Below are 18,656 nucleotides of genomic sequence, written 5' to 3'. Positions count from 1 at the left end.
GTGGGATTATGCAACTGCAACCAGGGAAGGCCTAAAACCAAATCGGACGATAATCCCTGCCTCACCAGTACAGAGCACTGCTTCAAATGCATGGAGCCAACAAGGAGTTCAAAAACAGGGGTATGCTGTGTAAAATAACCATTAGCAAGAGGAGTGGAGTCGATACCCACTACCGGGACAGGTTTAGGCAAATCAATCAATGGCATAGCTAGAGACATAGCAAATTCCACAGACATAATATTAGCAGAAGACCCTGAATCCACGAAGGCAATGCCGGCAGCAGACCTACCACCAAAAGAGACCTGAAAGGGAAGCAAGATTTTATTACGTTTCATATTTACGGGAAATACCTGTGCGCCCAAGTGACCTCCCCGATGATCACTTAGGCGCGGAAGCTCTCCGGCTGCATTCTTATGCTTAGGACAGTTGTTCACTTGATGCTTGTCATCCCCACAATAGAAGCAGAGACCATTCTTCCTGCGGAAATCTCTACGTTGTTGGGGGGCCACGGAGGCCCCGAGTTGCATAGGTACCTCCGAGTCTTCCGGGGAGGAACGAAGCAACGGAACCTCGGGAGGCATCATGGGGGAGTCAGAGGAGAAAACACATAAACGTTCACGTTGTCGTTCCCTGAGACGTCGGTCAAGTCGTACCGCTAAAACCATAACCTGGTCTAGGGAGTCAGAAGAGGGATAGCTAACTAGCAGGTCTTTCAGGGCGTTTGACAGACCCAACCTAAACTGGCACCTTAAGGCAGGGTCATTCCACCGAGAAGCTACGCACCACTTCCTAAAGTCAGAAAAATACTCCTCAACAGGTCTCTTACCCTGACGTAAGGTCACCAGCTGACTCTCGGCAAAAGCAATCTTGTCAGTCTCGTCATAGATGAGTCCGAGAGCAGAAAAGAAAAGTTCAACGGAGGAAAGTTCAGGGGCGTCAGGAGCCAAGGAGAAGGCCCATTCTTGGGGCCCTTCCTGGAGCCGGGACATAATTATACCCACCCGCTGGCTCTCAGAACCTGAGGAGTGGGGCTTTAAGCGAAAATAGAGCCTACAACTCTCCCGAAAGGAGAGAAAAGTCTTCCGGTCCCCTGAGAACCGGTCGGGCAAATTGAGGTGGGGTTCAAGAGGTGAGGTGAGGTGAGGGGGACTACCAAGGTAGCATCAGGCTGGTTGACCCTCTGAGCCAGGGCCTGGACCTGTAGGGAGAGACCCTGCATTTGCTGAGCCAGGGTCTCAAGGGGGTCCATAGTAGTGTCAGGGACCAGGGTAGACTAGGTATGGGCTTGTGATTATGTAATGATGGGGGGTGGGAAAACAGACAAGTGAGCCCTAATCTACCCGCCACTCAGTCCCTGCCTACTTGCAACGACCCGCCCTAGGCGACAGGGTACAACTGGGCGACGGTCCCTACACTCAATAGGTGCACGACAGACAAACAGACAAGGGTACAAAGAAGCCGGGGAAATGGAGAAGTTGCCCACGGGAACACTGTGAGCAACAAGCGAGGTGAACGAGCCGAGTCAAACCAGGAGATGAGCGAGGTACAAAAATGCAGAGCAGAAGAGTGGTCAGAAAAGCCAAGGTCAATCACAAGCAGAGGATAAGTAGTACAAGAAGCTGCAGCACGGCCAGGAAACCAACAGAGAAGAATCACAAGCAAAGGAGGAACAGGAAAGGCAGGTATAAATAGACAGAGGGCGGGAGCTAGCTCCGTCTGGCCAGGCTGTGATAGGTTCTCCCACTCCTAAGCCTGCCACCCTGAGTGGTGGAAGATGGAGTCAGTCTCGCAGACATAGAAGCAGGTGCAGACTAATTATCTATGGTCGTTAACCCCGAAGCTGTGCCTGGCAGATCCTTTACATATATATACACTACCGTTCAAAAGTTTGGGGTCACCCAGACAATTTTGTGTTTTCCATGAAAACTCACACTTATATTTATCAAATGAGTTGCAAAATGACTAGAAAATATAGTCAAGATATTGACAAGGTTAGAAATAATGATTTTTATTTGAAATAATAATTTTCTCCTTCAAACTTTGCTTTCGTCACAGAATGCTCCATTTGCATCAATTACAGCATTGCAGACCTTTGGCATTCTAGCTGTTAATTTGCTGAGGAAATCGGGAGAAATTTCACCCCATGCTTCCAGAAGGCCCTCCCACAAGTTGGATTGGCTTGATGGGCACTTCTTGCGTACCATACGGTCAAGCTGCTCCCACAACAGCTCTCTGTGGGGTTGAGATCTGGTGACTGCGCTGGCCACTCCATTACAGTTAGAATACCAGCTGCCTGCTTCCTCCCTAAATAGTTCTTGCATAATTTGGAGGTGTGCTTTGGGTCATTGTCCTGTTGTAGGATGAAATTGGCTCCAATCAAGCGCTGTCCACAGGGTATGGCATGGCGTTGCAAAATGGAGTGATAGCCTTCCTTATTCAAAATCCCTTTTACCTTGTACAAATATCCCACTTTACCAGCACCAAAGCAACCCCAGACCATCACATTACCTCCACCATGCTTGACAGATGGCGTCAGGCACTCTTCCAGCATCTTTTCAGTTGTTCTGCATCTCACAAATGTTCTTCTGTGTGATCCAAACACCTCAAAGTTCGATTCGTCTGTCCATAACACTTTTTTCCAATCTTCCTCTGTCCAATGTCTGTGTGCTTTTGCCCATATTAATCTTTTCCTTTTATTAGCCAGTCTCAGATATGGCTTTTTCTTTTCCACTCTGGCGTTTTGTGGGTACTATTTAATGAAGCTGCCAGTTGAGGACCTGTGAGGCGTCTATTTCTCAAACTAGAGACTCTAATGTACTTGTCTTGTTGCTCAGTTGTGCAGCAGGGCCTCCCACTTCTTTTTCTACTCTGGTTAGAGCCTGTGTGTGCTGTCCTCTGAGGGAGTAGCACACACCGTTGTAGGAAATCTTCAGTTTCTTGGCAATTTCTCGCATGGAATAGCCGTCATTTCTAAGAACAAGAATAGACTGTCGAGTTTCACATGAAAGCTCTCTTTTTCTAGCCATTTTGAGAGTTTAATCGAACCCACAAATGTAATGCTCCAGATTCTCAACTAGTTTAAAGGAAGGTCAGTTTTATAGCTCCTCTAAACAGCAAAACTGTGTATATATATATATATATATATATATTGTGGGGGTTTAGCATCAGCAGAGGTTGGTACAGCGGTTTCTTAGTAGCCAGAGACAGGGACACCGTGCATTAAAGTTCATAACAGGGCTTTGCCTGTGTTTTCTTTAATATAATATAAATCCTGCTCGTCTGAGCACTAACTAAACAAGATATTATCTAACTATACCAAGTGCCTTCCTACCAGGTACTGGACACAAAGTAACACAGGTCTTTACTCACATAGAATACAGGCTACTCCAAACTTAGGCTGGGTTCACACGACCTATTTTCAGACGTAAACGAGGCGTATTATGCCTCGTTTTACGTCTGAAAATAGGGCTACAATACGTCGGCAAACATCTGCCCATTCATCTGAATGGGTTTGCCGACGTACTGTGCAGACAACCTGTCATTTATGCGTCGTCGTTTGACAGCTGTCAAACGACGACGCATAAAAATACAGCCTCGGCAAAAGAAGTGCAGGACACTTCTTTCAGACGTAATTTGAGCCGTTCTTCATTGAACTCAATGAAGCACAGCTCAAAATTTACGGCTGCCAGAGAAGCCTCGCAAAATGTGAGGAGGAGCATTTACGTCTGAAACGAGGCAGCTGTTTTCTCCTGAAAACAGTCTGTCTTTTCAGATGTAAATGCCTGCTATCGTGTGCACATACCCTTAGTAGTCTCCGGTCTGAGTCAGGGATGAGACTCACACACACTGTGTCTGCACCTTTTTATACACAGGCTGCAGGTGCAGCTAATTGAGCAGCAGCCTTGTCCTACAAACAGAGATGGACTAGGCATTGGGGAACCCGCCCTGCTCTTCCCCAATCCAACTCCAGGCCCTTTTTCCGGCTTTTCCTTAAGCTGAGATTGGAAAGCTAGAGCTTTCTATTGCAAAAACTACTAATTCCCTGGAGCCTAGGATACATATGACAGGATTTTAGGGGAAATGTACCTTCCCTCAATGACTTTACCTGTCACTGTCTCACATACCCTCTTCCTCTGTTCGAGCCCATGTGATCGGACACATTTAGCTACAAGGCAGTGTGTCCTAGACAAAGCGTCAGCATTGCCCTGCAGTTTTCCTGCTCTGTGTTCCACAGTATATTTGAAGTTCTGCAAAGTCAGAAACCACCGTGTAACTCTTGCATTTCTCTCTTTAGCTTGACACATCCACGTAAGAGGAGAGTGGTCTGTAACCAACCTAAACCGACGACCCAATAAATAATATCTCAGGGACTCAAGTGCCCACTTAATTGCCAAGCACTCCCGTTCAACTATGCTATAGTTTTTCTCAGCCGGGGTAAGTTTTCTGCTCAAATAGGTCACAGGATGTTCCTCACCACCCACCTCTTGTGACAGAACTGCTCCGAGCCCCACATCAGAAGCATCAGTTTGGACAACAAACTCCTTTTTGAAGTCAGTAGTGACTAAGACTGGTTGGTTACACAGGGCCAGTTTCAACTCTTGAAAGGCGCTTTCAGCCTTCGTGTCCCACTTGACCATGACAGACTTACTTCCCTTGGTAAGATCTGTCAGGGGCGCTGCTGTGCTGGCAAAGTTTGGACTGAACCTGCGGTAATAACCTACAATTCCTAGAAAAGCTTTGACCTGCTTTTTGGTTGAGGGCTGGGGCCAGTTTTGGATAGCCTCAACTTTGTTGACCTGTGGCTTTATCACCCCTCTCCCAATTATGTACCCCAGATACCGTGCTTCCTCCAAGCCTAAGGAACATTTCTTTGGGTTTGCTGTTAACCCCGCGTCTCTGAGGGAGTTTAGTACTGCTTGTACTTTTGGTAAGTGGCTTTCCCAGTCATCACTAAAGATTATAATGTCGTCCAGATATGCCCAAGCATACCGACGATGGGGTTTGAGGACTATGTCCATTAACCTTTGAAAGGTCGCTGGAGCCCCATGTAGCCCAAATGGTAAACAAGTATATTGAAACAGACCATCCGGGGTGATGAACGCAGTTTTCTCTTTGGCGCCCTCCGTGAGGGGTACTTGCCAATAGCCTTTGATTAAATCAAGTGTTGAAAAATACCTTGAATGGCCCAGTCTCTCTATTAACTCGTCAACTCTTGGCATTGGGTATGCGTCAAACTTTGACATCTCATTTAACTTGCGGAAGTCGTTACAGAAACGTAATGACCCATCTGGTTTCGGAATCAATACAATGGGACTTGACCACTCACTTTTTGACTCTTCAATAATCCCAAGGTCTAGCATTTTCTTGACCTCCTCAGATATGGCTTGTCTACGAGCTTCAGGGACTCTGTAGGGTTTCAAGTGGACCCGAACCTGAGGCTCGGTCACAATGTGATGTTTTATTGTACTAGTCTGTCCTGGCAGTTCCTTTTACCTGGTTGGTAAACTTTATAATTTACATCCCCCACCTTTTCAATTATCTCATACGGCCCTTGCCATCTAGCAAGAAATTTGCTTTCTACGGTTGGCACTAAGACCAACACTCGATCACCAGAGTTAAAATTTCTAACTTTAGCAGTTCGGTTATACACCCTGCTCTGAGCATCCTGAACTTGCTCCAAGTGTTCCTTAACTATCGGCATGACCGCAGCGATTCGGTCTTGCATCAACGTGACATGCTCAATTACAGGGAAATAGTTAGGAGGAAACCCCCAGCTCACCTTAGATGAATACTTGCATGAAAGATCCCACACGGATCCTCGTGTCGGCACACGATATATACAGTGAGGGAAATAAGTATTTGATCCCTTGCTGATTTTGTAAGTTTACCCACTGTCAAAGACATGAACAGTCTAGAATTTTTAGGCTAGGTTAATTTTACCAGTGAGAGATAGATTATATAAAAAAAAAAAAAGAAAATCACATTGTCAAAATTATATATATTTATTTGCATTGTGCACAGAGAAATAAGTATTTGATCCCCTACCAAACATTAAGAGTTCAGCCTCCTCCAGACCAGTTACACGCTCCAAATCAACTTGGTGCCTGCATTAAAGACAGCTGTCTTAAATGGTCACCTGTATAAAAGACTCCTGTCCACAGACTCAATTAATCAGTCTGACTATAACCTCTACAACGTGGGCAAGACCAAAGAGCTTTCTAAGGATGTCAGGGACAAGATCATAGACCTGCACAAGGCTGGAATGGGCTACAAAACCGAAAGTAAGATGCTGGGTGAGAAGGAGGCAACTGTTGGTGCAATAGTAAGAAAATGGAAGACATACAAAATGACTGTCAATCAACATCGATCTGGGGCTCCATGCAAAATCTCACCTCGTGGGGTATCCTTGATCCTGAAGAAGGTGAGAGCTCAGCCGAAAACTACACGGGGGGAACTTGTTAATGATCTCAAGGCAGCTGGGACCACAGTCACCAAGAAAACCATTGATAACACATTACGCCGTAATAGATTAAAATCCTGCAGTGCCCGCAAGGTCCCCCTGCTCAAGAAGGCACATGTACAGGCCCATCTGAAGTTTGCAAATGAACATGGATGATTCTGAGAGTGATTGGGAGAAGGTGCTGTGGTCAGATGAGACTAAAATTGAGCTCTTTGGCATTAACTCAACTCGCCGTGTTTGGAGGAAGAGAAATGCTGCCTATGACCCAAAGAACATCGTCCCCACTGTCAAGCATGGAGGTGGAAACATTATGTTTTGGGGGTGTTTCTCTGCTAAGGGCACAGGACTACTTCACCGCATCAATGGGAGAATGGATGGAGCCATGTACCGTCAAATCCTGAGTGACAACCTCCTTCCCTCCACCAGGACATTAAAAATGGCTCGTGGCTGGGTCTTCCAGCACGACAATGACCTGAAACATACAGCCAAGGCAACAAAGGAGTGTCTCAAAAAGAAGCACATTAAGGTCATGGAGTGGCCTAGCCAGTCTCCAGAACTTAATCCCATCGAAAACTTATGGAGGGAGCTGAAGATCCGAGTTGCCAAGCGACAGCCTCGAAATCTTAATGATTTACAGATGATCTGCAAAGAGGAGTGGGCCAAAATTCCATCTAACATGTGTGCAAACCTCAACATCAACTACAAAAAAATGTCTGACTGCTGTGCTTGCCAACAAGGGTTTTGCCACCAAGTATTAAGTCTTGTTTGCCAAAGGGATCAAATACTTATTCTCTGTGCACAATGCAAATAAATATATAGAATTTTGACAATGTGATTTTCTGTTTTTTTTTATAGATAATCTATCTCTCACTGGTAAAATTAACCTAGCCTAAAAATTCTAGACTGTTCATGTCTTTGACAGTGGGCAAACTTACAAAATCAGCAAGGCATCAAATACTTATTTCCTTCACTGTAGATAGCAAAGAGAGGGTTTGGTTCCAGCGTGATTTAAAGTTAAAATGGAACCTGGTTCCAAGTTTAATTAGTTCGGTTAAAACAGGATCAAAAAATAGAAAAATGAGGTCCTGGGATATAAGGAGAGGTATTGTGGATATGAAGAGCCTACGCATTTCAGACGCTTCCTGCGTCCTTAGTAATGGCTGAAGTGTCCTGATAAATGGCGCCCGATCTTATCTGCTTTTGGACACTGCACATTTTGCATCGCCATATTCTGAGAGCCAAAACGTCTTTATTTTTTCTCCACTGGAGCTGGGTGAGGGCTTATTTGGTGCGGGACAATCTGTAGATTTCATTGGTACCATTTTGGGGTACATGCGATTTTTTGATCACTTTGCTTGCCAAAAAAAAGAAATACAAAGTGACCAAAAACCAGCAATTCTGATGTTTTTTATTATTATTTTTTTTACGGCGTTCGCCATGCGCTATGAATGAAAATTTTACGGGTCGGTACGATTACGGCGATACCAGATGTATATAGTTTTTCTTATGCTTTGCAGCGTCTGCACGATAAAATCACTTTTGTTTCAAATAATTAATTTTTGGTGGCACCATATTCTGGGCCATAACTTTTTTATTTTTTCGTCAAAAAAGCTGTGGGAGGGCTTGTTTTTTGCGGGACAGGCTGCGTTTTTTAATGGTATAATTTTGGGGTACATGCAACTTCTAGATCCCTTTTTTTATTCTGTTTTGTGAGGGGTAGTGACTAACAAACAACGATTCTGGAATAGTTTTTTATTTAATTTTTTTACGGTGTTCACCGTACGAGTAAAATAGCATGATATTTTTATAGTTTGGGTCGTTACGGACGCGAGGATACCACATATGTGTACTTTTTATTTTGTTTTTTTCCTATAATAAAAGACTTATTATAGGAAAAAAGGCTGTTATGGTGTTTTTTAACATGAAACTTATTTTTTTTTTACTTTTTTACAACATTTTTATTAACTTGTTTTAACTTTTTTTGTGTCCCACTAGGGAACTTGAAGGCATGAAGCCCTGATCGCTATTCTAATACACTGCACTACCTACATAGTGCAGTGTATTAGAGCTGTCAGCTATTCACTGACAGCAAGCCTATTAGGGTGCCGATGGTTGTCATTAGCAACCATAGGGTACGATCTAATCACTTAGATGCAGCGATAGCTGCATCTAAGGGGTTAATCGGCCGGATCAGAGCCTAGCTCCGGTCCTGGCCGTTGGGGCACGATGTCAGCTGTGACAAACAGCTGACACCCGCGCCCATGGCAACCATCGTGGTTGCCGACAGGCTACAAGACACTTCGATGCATTGATCACGTTGATCGATGCATCGAAGGAGTTAATCGGCCGGATCGGAGCCTAGCTATGGTCCTGGCCGTTGCAGAGGGGCGTCGGACAGCTAATTACAGGCGGTGATAGCGCTGGCTCAGCTTCTGAGCCAGCGCCATCACATACACACGTCATGGAGCTGTGATTGGTCAGTCTGGTTTGACTGACCAATCACAGCGATCGCCGGCAGGAGACCGCTGTGAATGGTCCCCTGCCGTCTTACTGTGCCTATCAACTATCATAAACAGTTGACGGCACAGTTTTGTCTCCTTCTCCTTTGACAGGGTGACAGTTTTTAGCCAGGATGCACCGGTACGTCCCGGTGCCTTAAAGCACTTCAATGCAGGACGTACCGGTGCGTCAAGGGCTTAATATCCAGGCGACAATGCACCTGTTGGGCATACAGTATAAGGCCCAGAGAGAGACTACATCACTACAGGACCTCTGTATATGAGACTTCAACTTTGTCTATTTCTTCAAAACTTCTGATAACTATGAAGTTGAACAATTAAGGGTATGTTCACACGCTTATCAAAAACGGCTAAAAATATGGAGCTTTCAAGGGAAAACAGCTCCTGATTTTCAGCTGTTTTCTTAAGCAACTAGCGTTTTTTTCTGCGTTTTTTACGGCCGTTTTTGGATCTGTTTTTCTATTGAGTCAATTAAAAACGGCTCCAAAAATGGCTCAAGAAGTGACATGCACTTCTTTTTACGGGGCGTCATTAAAATCAATGGGCAGATGTTTGTAGGCGTTCTGCTTCCGATTACTCAGCCGTTTTTCGCGACGATTACAGCCTGAAAAACGGCTGAAAATAGCCCGTGTGAACATACCCTCAAAGAGGACAAAGTCCTAAATGACCACTGGAGAAAGTAGTTTATTTAATATCTTGCGCAAGATAACGAATAGCCTGTTACATTTAGTTGTGAAAGTTAGTGGATTGGAGCTAAGGTGAAGCTTTAAGGCTGGAATGCATATTTGTTGCAGATTTTTATGCAGACTTTTGAGCCAAAATCTGCAACAAATACATGATGTGTAAATCCAACCTACCGTATGTATGGCTGTATATGGTAAACAGCGTGGAGGCAGAAAGTCAAATGCACTTTCTCTATTGATAGGAACCCTCCCCTTACCGTCTCTTTTCCGGAGAGAGAGAGGATATTGATAGTGTTCATAGCTGCGGTTTTCAGTCCACAGACAGGCTGTGGAGAAGGCATATGGTGGCCCCAGCCATCTATAGAGGGGGAGAGCTTATGCTGTCAGGGGTAGAGGAAGGAGGAATTACTCCTTACATGTTGTACAGTCAGGAAGCCTGTTTATTTGCAGTGAGGGTGCCCCCTTTTCTAAGGAGAGATAAAACTTTACCCTGCGTAGCCACATAGGTCGGATACCCCCAAAGGCCAGCCCTGATAAGTTATTTGTATTTTTGAGGACTTCATTCAGGTGCTCAGGCAAAGGCAGTGGTTAAAAAATGTAAAAGAGTAAGACTGAAACAAAACAATATATGGAGTAAGATGCTGAAAACAACTTATTGTAAAAGAGAACTTCAGAGAAAGAGCAAAATAAAGGTTGGAAATCTAAAGTTAGACTCACTAAAATGATGTAATGCTACTATTATTCATGATTGTATTACTATTATTATTTCTTCTACCACTAATAATAGTATTTTTTCTGTTTGACAGGGCTCCAATAGCGAAAACCAAATTGTTTTTATTAATGGCACCACTGAGAAAGCTACAGAACTTCAAATAAAGATACATGAAATCTTCAATCTCATAGACCAAAGGATGCCTAAAGTAACTTTTATCCATAAGGACAATACAACCAGTGCTGTGAACAGCAAAGTGTTCATTCAAAGCCCCCAAAATCGTTACTGTGTTGGGGATCAATTAACAGTACAGGTTAATGTGTTTGATTATCTGGGGCAAAGGAAAACCTATGGAGGAGATTATCTAAGAGCAAGAATTTCCAATCCAGATAAGAGAGCAGGGTCTTCTGGGAGGATTGAAGATTTTAACAATGGAACATATCATATTCATTTTACTTTATTTTGGGAAGGTAAAGTTGTGGTGACAGTATTTCTCATGCACCCAAGTGAAGCAGTGTCTTCTCTCTGGAGGTCAAGAAACAGCTGGTATGGCAATGTAGCTCACTTAGGAAAATTCACAAGTGAACATAAAGAAATTGTGACAAAGTGTGGATTTGCTCTTGATAAAAAAGATGAATTATGTGAATATTCTGACCATAAAAATGAAGAATACTTTTATTGTGTCAAACCTCAGAATTTTAGCTGTGATTCTTTTACTGAGTTTAAAAGTTGGAAAACTCTGGATTCACAGCTGTCCAAACTGGAGAACAGTCTCCTTGTAAGGTACGTGAGCATTTTATTCCAATAAATAATCCTATTGTCAGAAAACAGATTGAGGCATTATTGCCCTTACTAATGTACAATTCAAAATGTACAATGGTAACTTAAAATTATAATGCACAGTATTAGGCCCCATTCACACGACCGTGCCCGTAATCACGGTCCGTGATTACGGGCATGGCCGACTGTGAAAAGTCGCCCGGATTTGCGGGCCGCACTCCTATTATAAAGTATGAGAGCACGGTTCGAAAAATAAAAAAATAGGACTTGTCCTATATTTTACGGAAGCTTTCTACGGTCCCGACACCTTCCCTTGAATGCACGGGAAGGTGTCCGTCAGCTATAGAAATGAATGGGTCCATAATTACGGTTCATAATTACGTGTGCATGGGGCCTTAGGGGCTGCTTGGATATTCAAAATATAGCCAACACTATTAAGCCTACTCCACACTCTGTGGTCTTTCTTCGTTGCAAATTTTGAAAAAAATCCATCAAGGATCCGCATGTGTTACATGCAGATTTTGCCAAGTATTTTGACGTGGATTTTGGTGTGGATTTTACCTTATGCATTGCAAAGGGTGGAATCCACTGTGAAAATCTGCAAAAAATTTGAAACCGAATTGACATGCTGCGAATTAGAAAATCTGCATCATGCACTCAATTCCGCAAAGATTTTTTCCTATATGTGGATGGAGTTTTTAAAACCCCATACACATTTATCGTACTGCAAATTTCTACGGATTTTCAGTGCCGAATCTGGACTGAAAATCCGTATCAATTCCGCAGCATGTGAATTCACACTTAAAGGTACTTCCTGGTACCTGCATTATGACAGATTTAGTTGTTAGAAAAAGCATGGTTGAACAGCAGCACACAACTCCCAAATTTCAATTAATATGTTCTTTTATTGGTCAAACATCCAGTAAAAAATGGCAACGTTTCGACCCGTGACAAGTGGAGGGTCTTTCTCAACCCTTATTGAAATCTACTGTTCAACCATGCTTTTTCTGAGGATTACATTACGTCAGACTGGGTTTGTCTGATTTTACAGCGTGACACCGCTCCTGATATCGGGATTTGTGCTGCTTCAAATCCTTTTTTTTTTAGATTTAGTTGTTAGTCCCAATTTGCAGCTCTTTATAGGAGGATTATTTTGCCTTCAGCTACAACACATAATAGCAATACATGCTGAACATATACAAGTAGGTACACAAGGTATAACAGCAAAGATAACAGGATCAGGTACAGCTACAGTACATATCACATAAGCAAGTTCAATAATCAGCGGAAATACGATGTCAATCTCACATTCAGGCCTGATTCACACACACTTTTTTTCTGCAATTTTTATAGCGTTTTTCTTGGCATTTTTGAAGTTTTATAGAGTAGCCTATGGAGAAACACACCATAAAAAAATGCCATATAAAGAGCATGCAATGTTCAGCTAAAATCAGCATATCACAGCCCACGATCGGGAGGACGCCGACTGCAGCAGGCTATGATTACGGGCACGACCGTGTGCATGAAGCCTAAGGGTTGAGTATTTGTAAAGTCTTTCAATTCAAGAGTATTGTCTTCCAGGCATAAAACTTTAGAAGACACAGGAGGTGTCATTCATGCTTTGTTAGGCTGGATTCACACGAGCATGTTCGGTCCGTAAAGGACGGAATGTATTTCGGCCGCAAGTCCCGGACCGAACACACTGCAGGGAGCCGAGCTCCTAGCATCATAGTTATGTACGACGCTAGGACTCCCTGCCTCTCCGTGGAACTACTGTCCCGAACTTAAAACATGATTACAGTACAGGACAGTTGTCCCGCAGCGAGGCAGGGACACCTAGCGTCGTACATAACTATGATGCTAAGAGCCCGGCTTCTTGCAGCGTGTTCGGTCCGGCACTTGTGGCCGAAATACGTTCCGTCCTTTACGGACGTAACATTCTCGTGTGAACCCAGCCTTAGAACTACTTGCTAAAACTAGCAGGTTTAATCACCTGAGAACACATGGAAGGCTTAGGCGGAAGTTAACCCCTTCGTGCTTTATCAGATAATAGTACATAATAGCTAGCTGGTCATTCCCGCAAACTAACAAACTAGTAAGTCATTGTGATGGTGCAATTTAAAATAATAAATGTATTAATTGTATGCATATATCTCAGCACTCACATGGTGCGTTTTTTTTTTATACTTTTGCTATGCATAGGCACTATAGAAACAAAGTAGCATTTTTTAAGACTTTTTACAAAGTTACTTAATTTTTTATGTTAAATAGATTGAAACATTAAAAAAATCGTTGCAAAGACAAACATACACTTGTATTGAGAAAAATAATGTGCTTGGATATTCTAGTAATATATATATATATATTGCAGTCAGAGACAGTTCGATTCAAACTTCCTGTTCTTTATTGTGGTGGCAGAAAACAGAAATGCATTTAGGCAACAAAACAAAGTAAACTCTGCTCGGCTGAGCGCTAACTAAACACATTTTGCCTCACTATACGAGTAGCATATTACTAACCACCCGAAACAATACCACGCACAACATGCAAACGGCCAGCAGACCTCAGTATTAGGCCCCATACACATGAGCGTGAATCATGTCCGTGTGCTGTGCGTTGAAACAATGGGGTCATTCACATTCGTGTGCGGTGCGTGATTAACGCATCAAACCTTTTGAAAATAATAATAAAAAAAAAAAGATGTGCTTTGAGAGTGCGTGAATAACGCATGCCACTCAAAAGAAGCTCAGTGATGCATAAGGCAACGCACACAGACAATAGTCACGCGCGTGAATCTGATACGCTCGTGTGACTGAGGCCTCGGGACAGGTTTTGTCTTTTTTCCACATCGCCTCACCAAATGCATAGAGGGCACATCTTATATATCTCTATGATGAGCTAAACTACAACACCTGAGCTGCAGAGAAAAACCCGTACTGGACAGAAAGGGAATTATAGGCCCCACTACCAACCTGCCTATAATTCCATAAAAATCCAGGCCCAAACTTACCAACGTCCTTAGCAAACTATTCCTTGCTAAAAATACTCAGCTTTCCTGGATTCCTTCTATGTCATGCAGCTTTCCCTGGATGAGACAGATACTTCCTGGAGCCTAGTACACATTTGAGTGGAATCTTGGAGAAATATAGCAATCCCCTACCACTTTTCCTGTCACTGTCTCACAATATATACATACCGATCAGCCATAACATTAAAACCTCCTGCCTAATATTGTGTAAGTTCCCCTTGTGCCACCAACACAGTTCTGACTCATCGAGGCATGGACTCCACAAGACCTCTAAGGCTGGGTTCACACGACCTATTTTCAGACGTAATGGAGGCGTTTTACGCCTCAAATTACGTCTGAAAAAACGGCTCCAATACATCGGCAAACATCTGCCTATTACTTTCAATGGGGTTTTCAATGTACTGTGCCGACGACCTGTCATTTTACGCGTTGCTGTCAAAAGACGGCGTGTAAAATTACTGCCTCGTCAAAAGAAGTGCAGGACACTTCTTGAGACGTAATTGGAGCCGTTTTTCATTGACTTCAATGAAGAACAGCACCAAATTACGGCCGTAAAAGACGCCACGCAAAACGCGAGTACATGCAATTACGTCTGAAATTCAGGAGCTGTTTTCTCCTTATTGTGTGTACATACCCTAAGGCTGGGTTCACACGACCTATTTTCAGGCGTAAACGAGGCATATTATGCCTCGATTTACGCCTGAAAATAGGGCTACAATACGTCGGCAAACATCTGCCCATTCATTTGAATGGGTTTGCCGACGTACTGTGCAGACGACCTGTAATTTACGCGTCGTCGTTTGACAGCTGTCAAACGACGACGCGTAAATTGACTGCCTCGGCAAAGAAGTGCAGGACACTTCTTTGCAACGTAATTTGAGCCGTTCTTCATTGAACTCAATGAAGAGCAGCTCAAGATTCACGAGCGTCTCAGACGCCTCGCATAATACGAGGAGGAGCTTTTACGGCTGAAACGAGGCAGCTGTTTTCTCCTGAAAACAGTCTGTCTTTTCAGACGTAAAAGCCTCTCATCGTGTGCATGAATTCCGCTGCGGACACTCCGCAGCGTTAATCTGCAGCGGAGCCATTTCTCCATTGACTTCCACTTCTATTTAGTAGGCTTCGTTTAGACGATGCGGAAAATTCCGCTGCGGAGCATAGGCTGCGGTGCGGAATTTGGTGTCCGCAGCATGCAATGGATGTTGCAGAGTTGTGGCGGACTGGTTGCGGACTCATGGCGGAATTTCTCCATTGACTTCAATGGAGATTTTAAATTCCGCAATGAAGTCCGCAGCTGTCATGCAGATGTTATGTGTGCTGCGGATGTGTCTTGCTTTTTTGACATGACATTTTCTTCATTCTGGCTGGACCTATGTATTTCTAGGTCTACAGCCAGACTGAGGAAGTCAATGGGGCTCCCGTAATTACGGGAGCGTTGCTAGGAGACGTCAGTAAATAGTCACTGTCGAGGGTTTGAAAGAGTTAAGCGATCGGCAGTAACTGTTTCTGCACCCTGAACAGTGACTACCGATCCCAATATACAGCAACCTGTAAAAAAATAGAAGTTCATACTTACCGAGAACTCCCTGCTTCTGTCTCCAGTCCGGCTTCCCAGGATGACGTTTCAGTCTAAGTGACGGTTGCAGCCAATCACAGGCTGCAGCGGTCACATGGACTGCCGCGTCATCCAGGGAGGTCGGGCTGGATGCCGAAAGAGGGACGCGTCACCAAGACAACGGCCGGTAAGTATGAAATTCGTTTACTTTCACTAGGGAAAGTGCTGTCCCTTCTCTCTATCCTGCACTTATAGAGAGAAGGGAAGGACTTTTACCGCAGTCCGCAGCAGCTAGTCCGCATCAATTTACTGCACATTTTGGGCAGATCCGCCGCAGCATTGATGCGGACAGTTGCGGAGGAAATCCGCCACGTGTGGGCATGCCCTTAAGGTGTTCAGTGGTATCTGCAACAAGACGTTAGTAGCAGATCCTTGTATTCATGTAAGGTTCTGTTTACATCATGTTTGTGATGTAAGTTTTAGGCTGGGTTCACCCACCCTATTTACGGACGTAATTCGGGCGTTTTACACCTCGAATTACGTCCGAAAATACGGCTCCAAAGCGCCGGGAAACATCTGCCCATTCATTTGAATGGGTTTTACGATGTTCTGTGCACACCGGCTGTTTTTTTACGCGTCGCTGTCAAAAGATTGTGCGTAAAAAGACGCCCGTGTCAAAGAAGTGCCTGTCACTTCTTGAGACGTAAATGGAGCCGTTTTTCATTGGCACCATTGAAAAACAGCTCCAATTACGTCCGTAATTGCCGCCGCGAAAAACGCGAGTACGAGCAATTACGTCTGAAATTGAGGAGCTGTTTTCTCCTGTAAACAGCTCCGTAATTTCAGCCGTATCGGACGCTGCTGTGTGAACCCAGCCTAAGGGTATGTTCACACGCAGTGGTTTCAGACGTAATTCGGGCGTTTTACCTCAAAAGAAGCTCCAAATTTCATTTTTAGGCTGGGTTCACACGACCTATTTTCAGACGTAAACGAGGCGTATTATGCCTCATTTTACGTCTGAAAATAGGGCTACAATACGTCGGCAAACATCTGCCCATTCATTTGAATGGGTTTACCGACGTACTGTGCAGACGACCTGTTATTTACGCGTCGTCGTTTGACAGCTGTCAAACGACGACACGTAAAAATACAGCCTCGTCAAAAGAAGTGCAGGACAGTTCTTTGGACGTTTTTGGAGCTGTTTTCTCATAGACTCCAATGAAAACAGCTCCAAAAACGGACATAAAAAACGCTGCGAAAACGGCGCGAAAAACGCCGCGAAAAATGCGAGTTGGTCAAAAAACGTCTGAAAAGCAGGGTCTGTTTTCCCTTGAAAACAGCTCTGGATTTTCAGACGTTTTTGGTCACTACGTGTGCACATACCCTTAGCTTCAAAAACGCCTGAAAATCAGAGGCTGTTTTCTCTGAAATCAGCTCCGTATTTTCAGACGTTCTTTGTTAAGCGTGTGAACATACCCTAAGGGTATGTTCACACGTGCACGTCCATTACGGCTGAAATTAGAAAACAGCTCCTGAATTTCTGACGTAATGGCATGTGCAGGCGTTTTTCGCAGCGTCCATTACGGACGTTATTGGAGCTGTTTTTCTATGGAGTCAGTGGAAAACGGCTCCAATTACGTCCCAAGAAGTGACATGCACTTCTTTGATGCGGGCGTCTTTTTTACGTGTCGTCTTTTGAGAATGGCGCGTAAAAAAAATGACCGTCGGCACAGTACATTGTAGAACCCATTCAAATGAATGGGCAGATGTTTGCCGACACTTTCAAGCACTATTTTCGGCCGTAATTCCAGGCGTAAAACGCCTGAATTACGTCCGTAAATAGTGCGTGTGAACATACCCTAACTGATACACCATTATAGCTGTAGGGACCTGCAGCATGTGACTAGACACATCACTGCATCCTTTAGGGTATGTTCACACGTACACGTCCGATACACCTGAAATTACGGAGCTGTTTTCAGGCGAAAACAGCTCCTGAATTTCAGACGTAATGGCATGTGCAGGCGTTTTTTGCAGCGTCCATTACGGACGTAATTGGAGCTGTTTTTCTATGGAGTAAAAACAAATGACCGTCTGCACAGTACATCGTAAAACCCATTCAAATGAATGGGCAGATGTTTGCCGACGCTTTCAAGCCGTTTGTTCGGGCGTAATTCCCGGCGTAAAGCGCCTGAATTACATCCGTAAATAGTGCTGTGTGGCACTATATACAAGGGGGGAGCAGGGTGGCACTATATACAGGTGGGTCAGGGTGGCACTGTATACAAGGAAAGAGCAGGGGGCACTATATACAAGTGGGAGCAGGGTGGCACTATATACAAAGGAGGATCAGGGTGGCACTATATACAAGGGGAAGCAGGGTGGCACTATATACAAGGGGGGAGCAGGGTGGCACTATATACAAGGTGGGAGCAGGGTGGCACTATATACAAGGGAGCTGTGTGGCCCTATATACAAGGGGGGTTGTGTGGCACTATATACAAGGGGGGGAACAGGGTGGCACTATATACAAGGGGGGTTGTGTGGCACTATATGCAAGGAGGGAGAAGGGTGGCACTATATACAAGGGGGAGCAGGGGCATTATATACAAGGGGGAGCAGGGTGGCACTATATACAATGGGGGATCAGGGTGGCACTATATACAAGGGGAAGAAGGGTGGCACTATATACAAGGGGGGAGCAGTGTGGCACTATATACAAGGTGGGAGCAGGATGGCACTATATACAAGTGGGCTATGTGGCCCTATATACAAGGGGGGTTGTGTGGCACTATATGTAAGGGGGAGAAGGGTGGCACTATATACAAGGGGGAGCAGGGGGCATTATATACAAGGGGGAGCAGGGTGGCACTATATACAATGGGGGATCAGGGTGGCACTATATACAAGGGGAAGAAG

At 44.3% G+C, this 18,656-nt stretch overlaps 1 protein-coding gene across 2 annotated transcripts in view; it reads left to right on the top strand.

Annotated features, from left to right (window-relative positions):
• LOC142661482 (NXPE family member 1-like) overlaps nucleotides 1–18,656 on the top strand; it is a 233,560-nt gene that overhangs the window by 127,035 nt on the left and 87,869 nt on the right. For both annotated transcript variants that reach the window (XM_075838884.1, XM_075838883.1), the window contains one exon: nucleotides 10,469–11,157. In XM_075838884.1, the coding sequence (XP_075694999.1) occupies nucleotides 10,574–11,157 (584 nt within the window). In that variant the 5' untranslated portion in view covers nucleotides 10,469–10,573. The remainder of the gene's footprint in view (nucleotides 1–10,468; nucleotides 11,158–18,656) is intronic.

Source organism: Rhinoderma darwinii, chromosome 10 (assembly GCF_050947455.1).
Source record: "Rhinoderma darwinii isolate aRhiDar2 chromosome 10, aRhiDar2.hap1, whole genome shotgun sequence".
NCBI lineage: Eukaryota > Metazoa > Chordata > Amphibia > Anura > Rhinodermatidae > Rhinoderma > Rhinoderma darwinii.
This window is presented reverse-complemented; position numbering and strand designations above follow the sequence as displayed.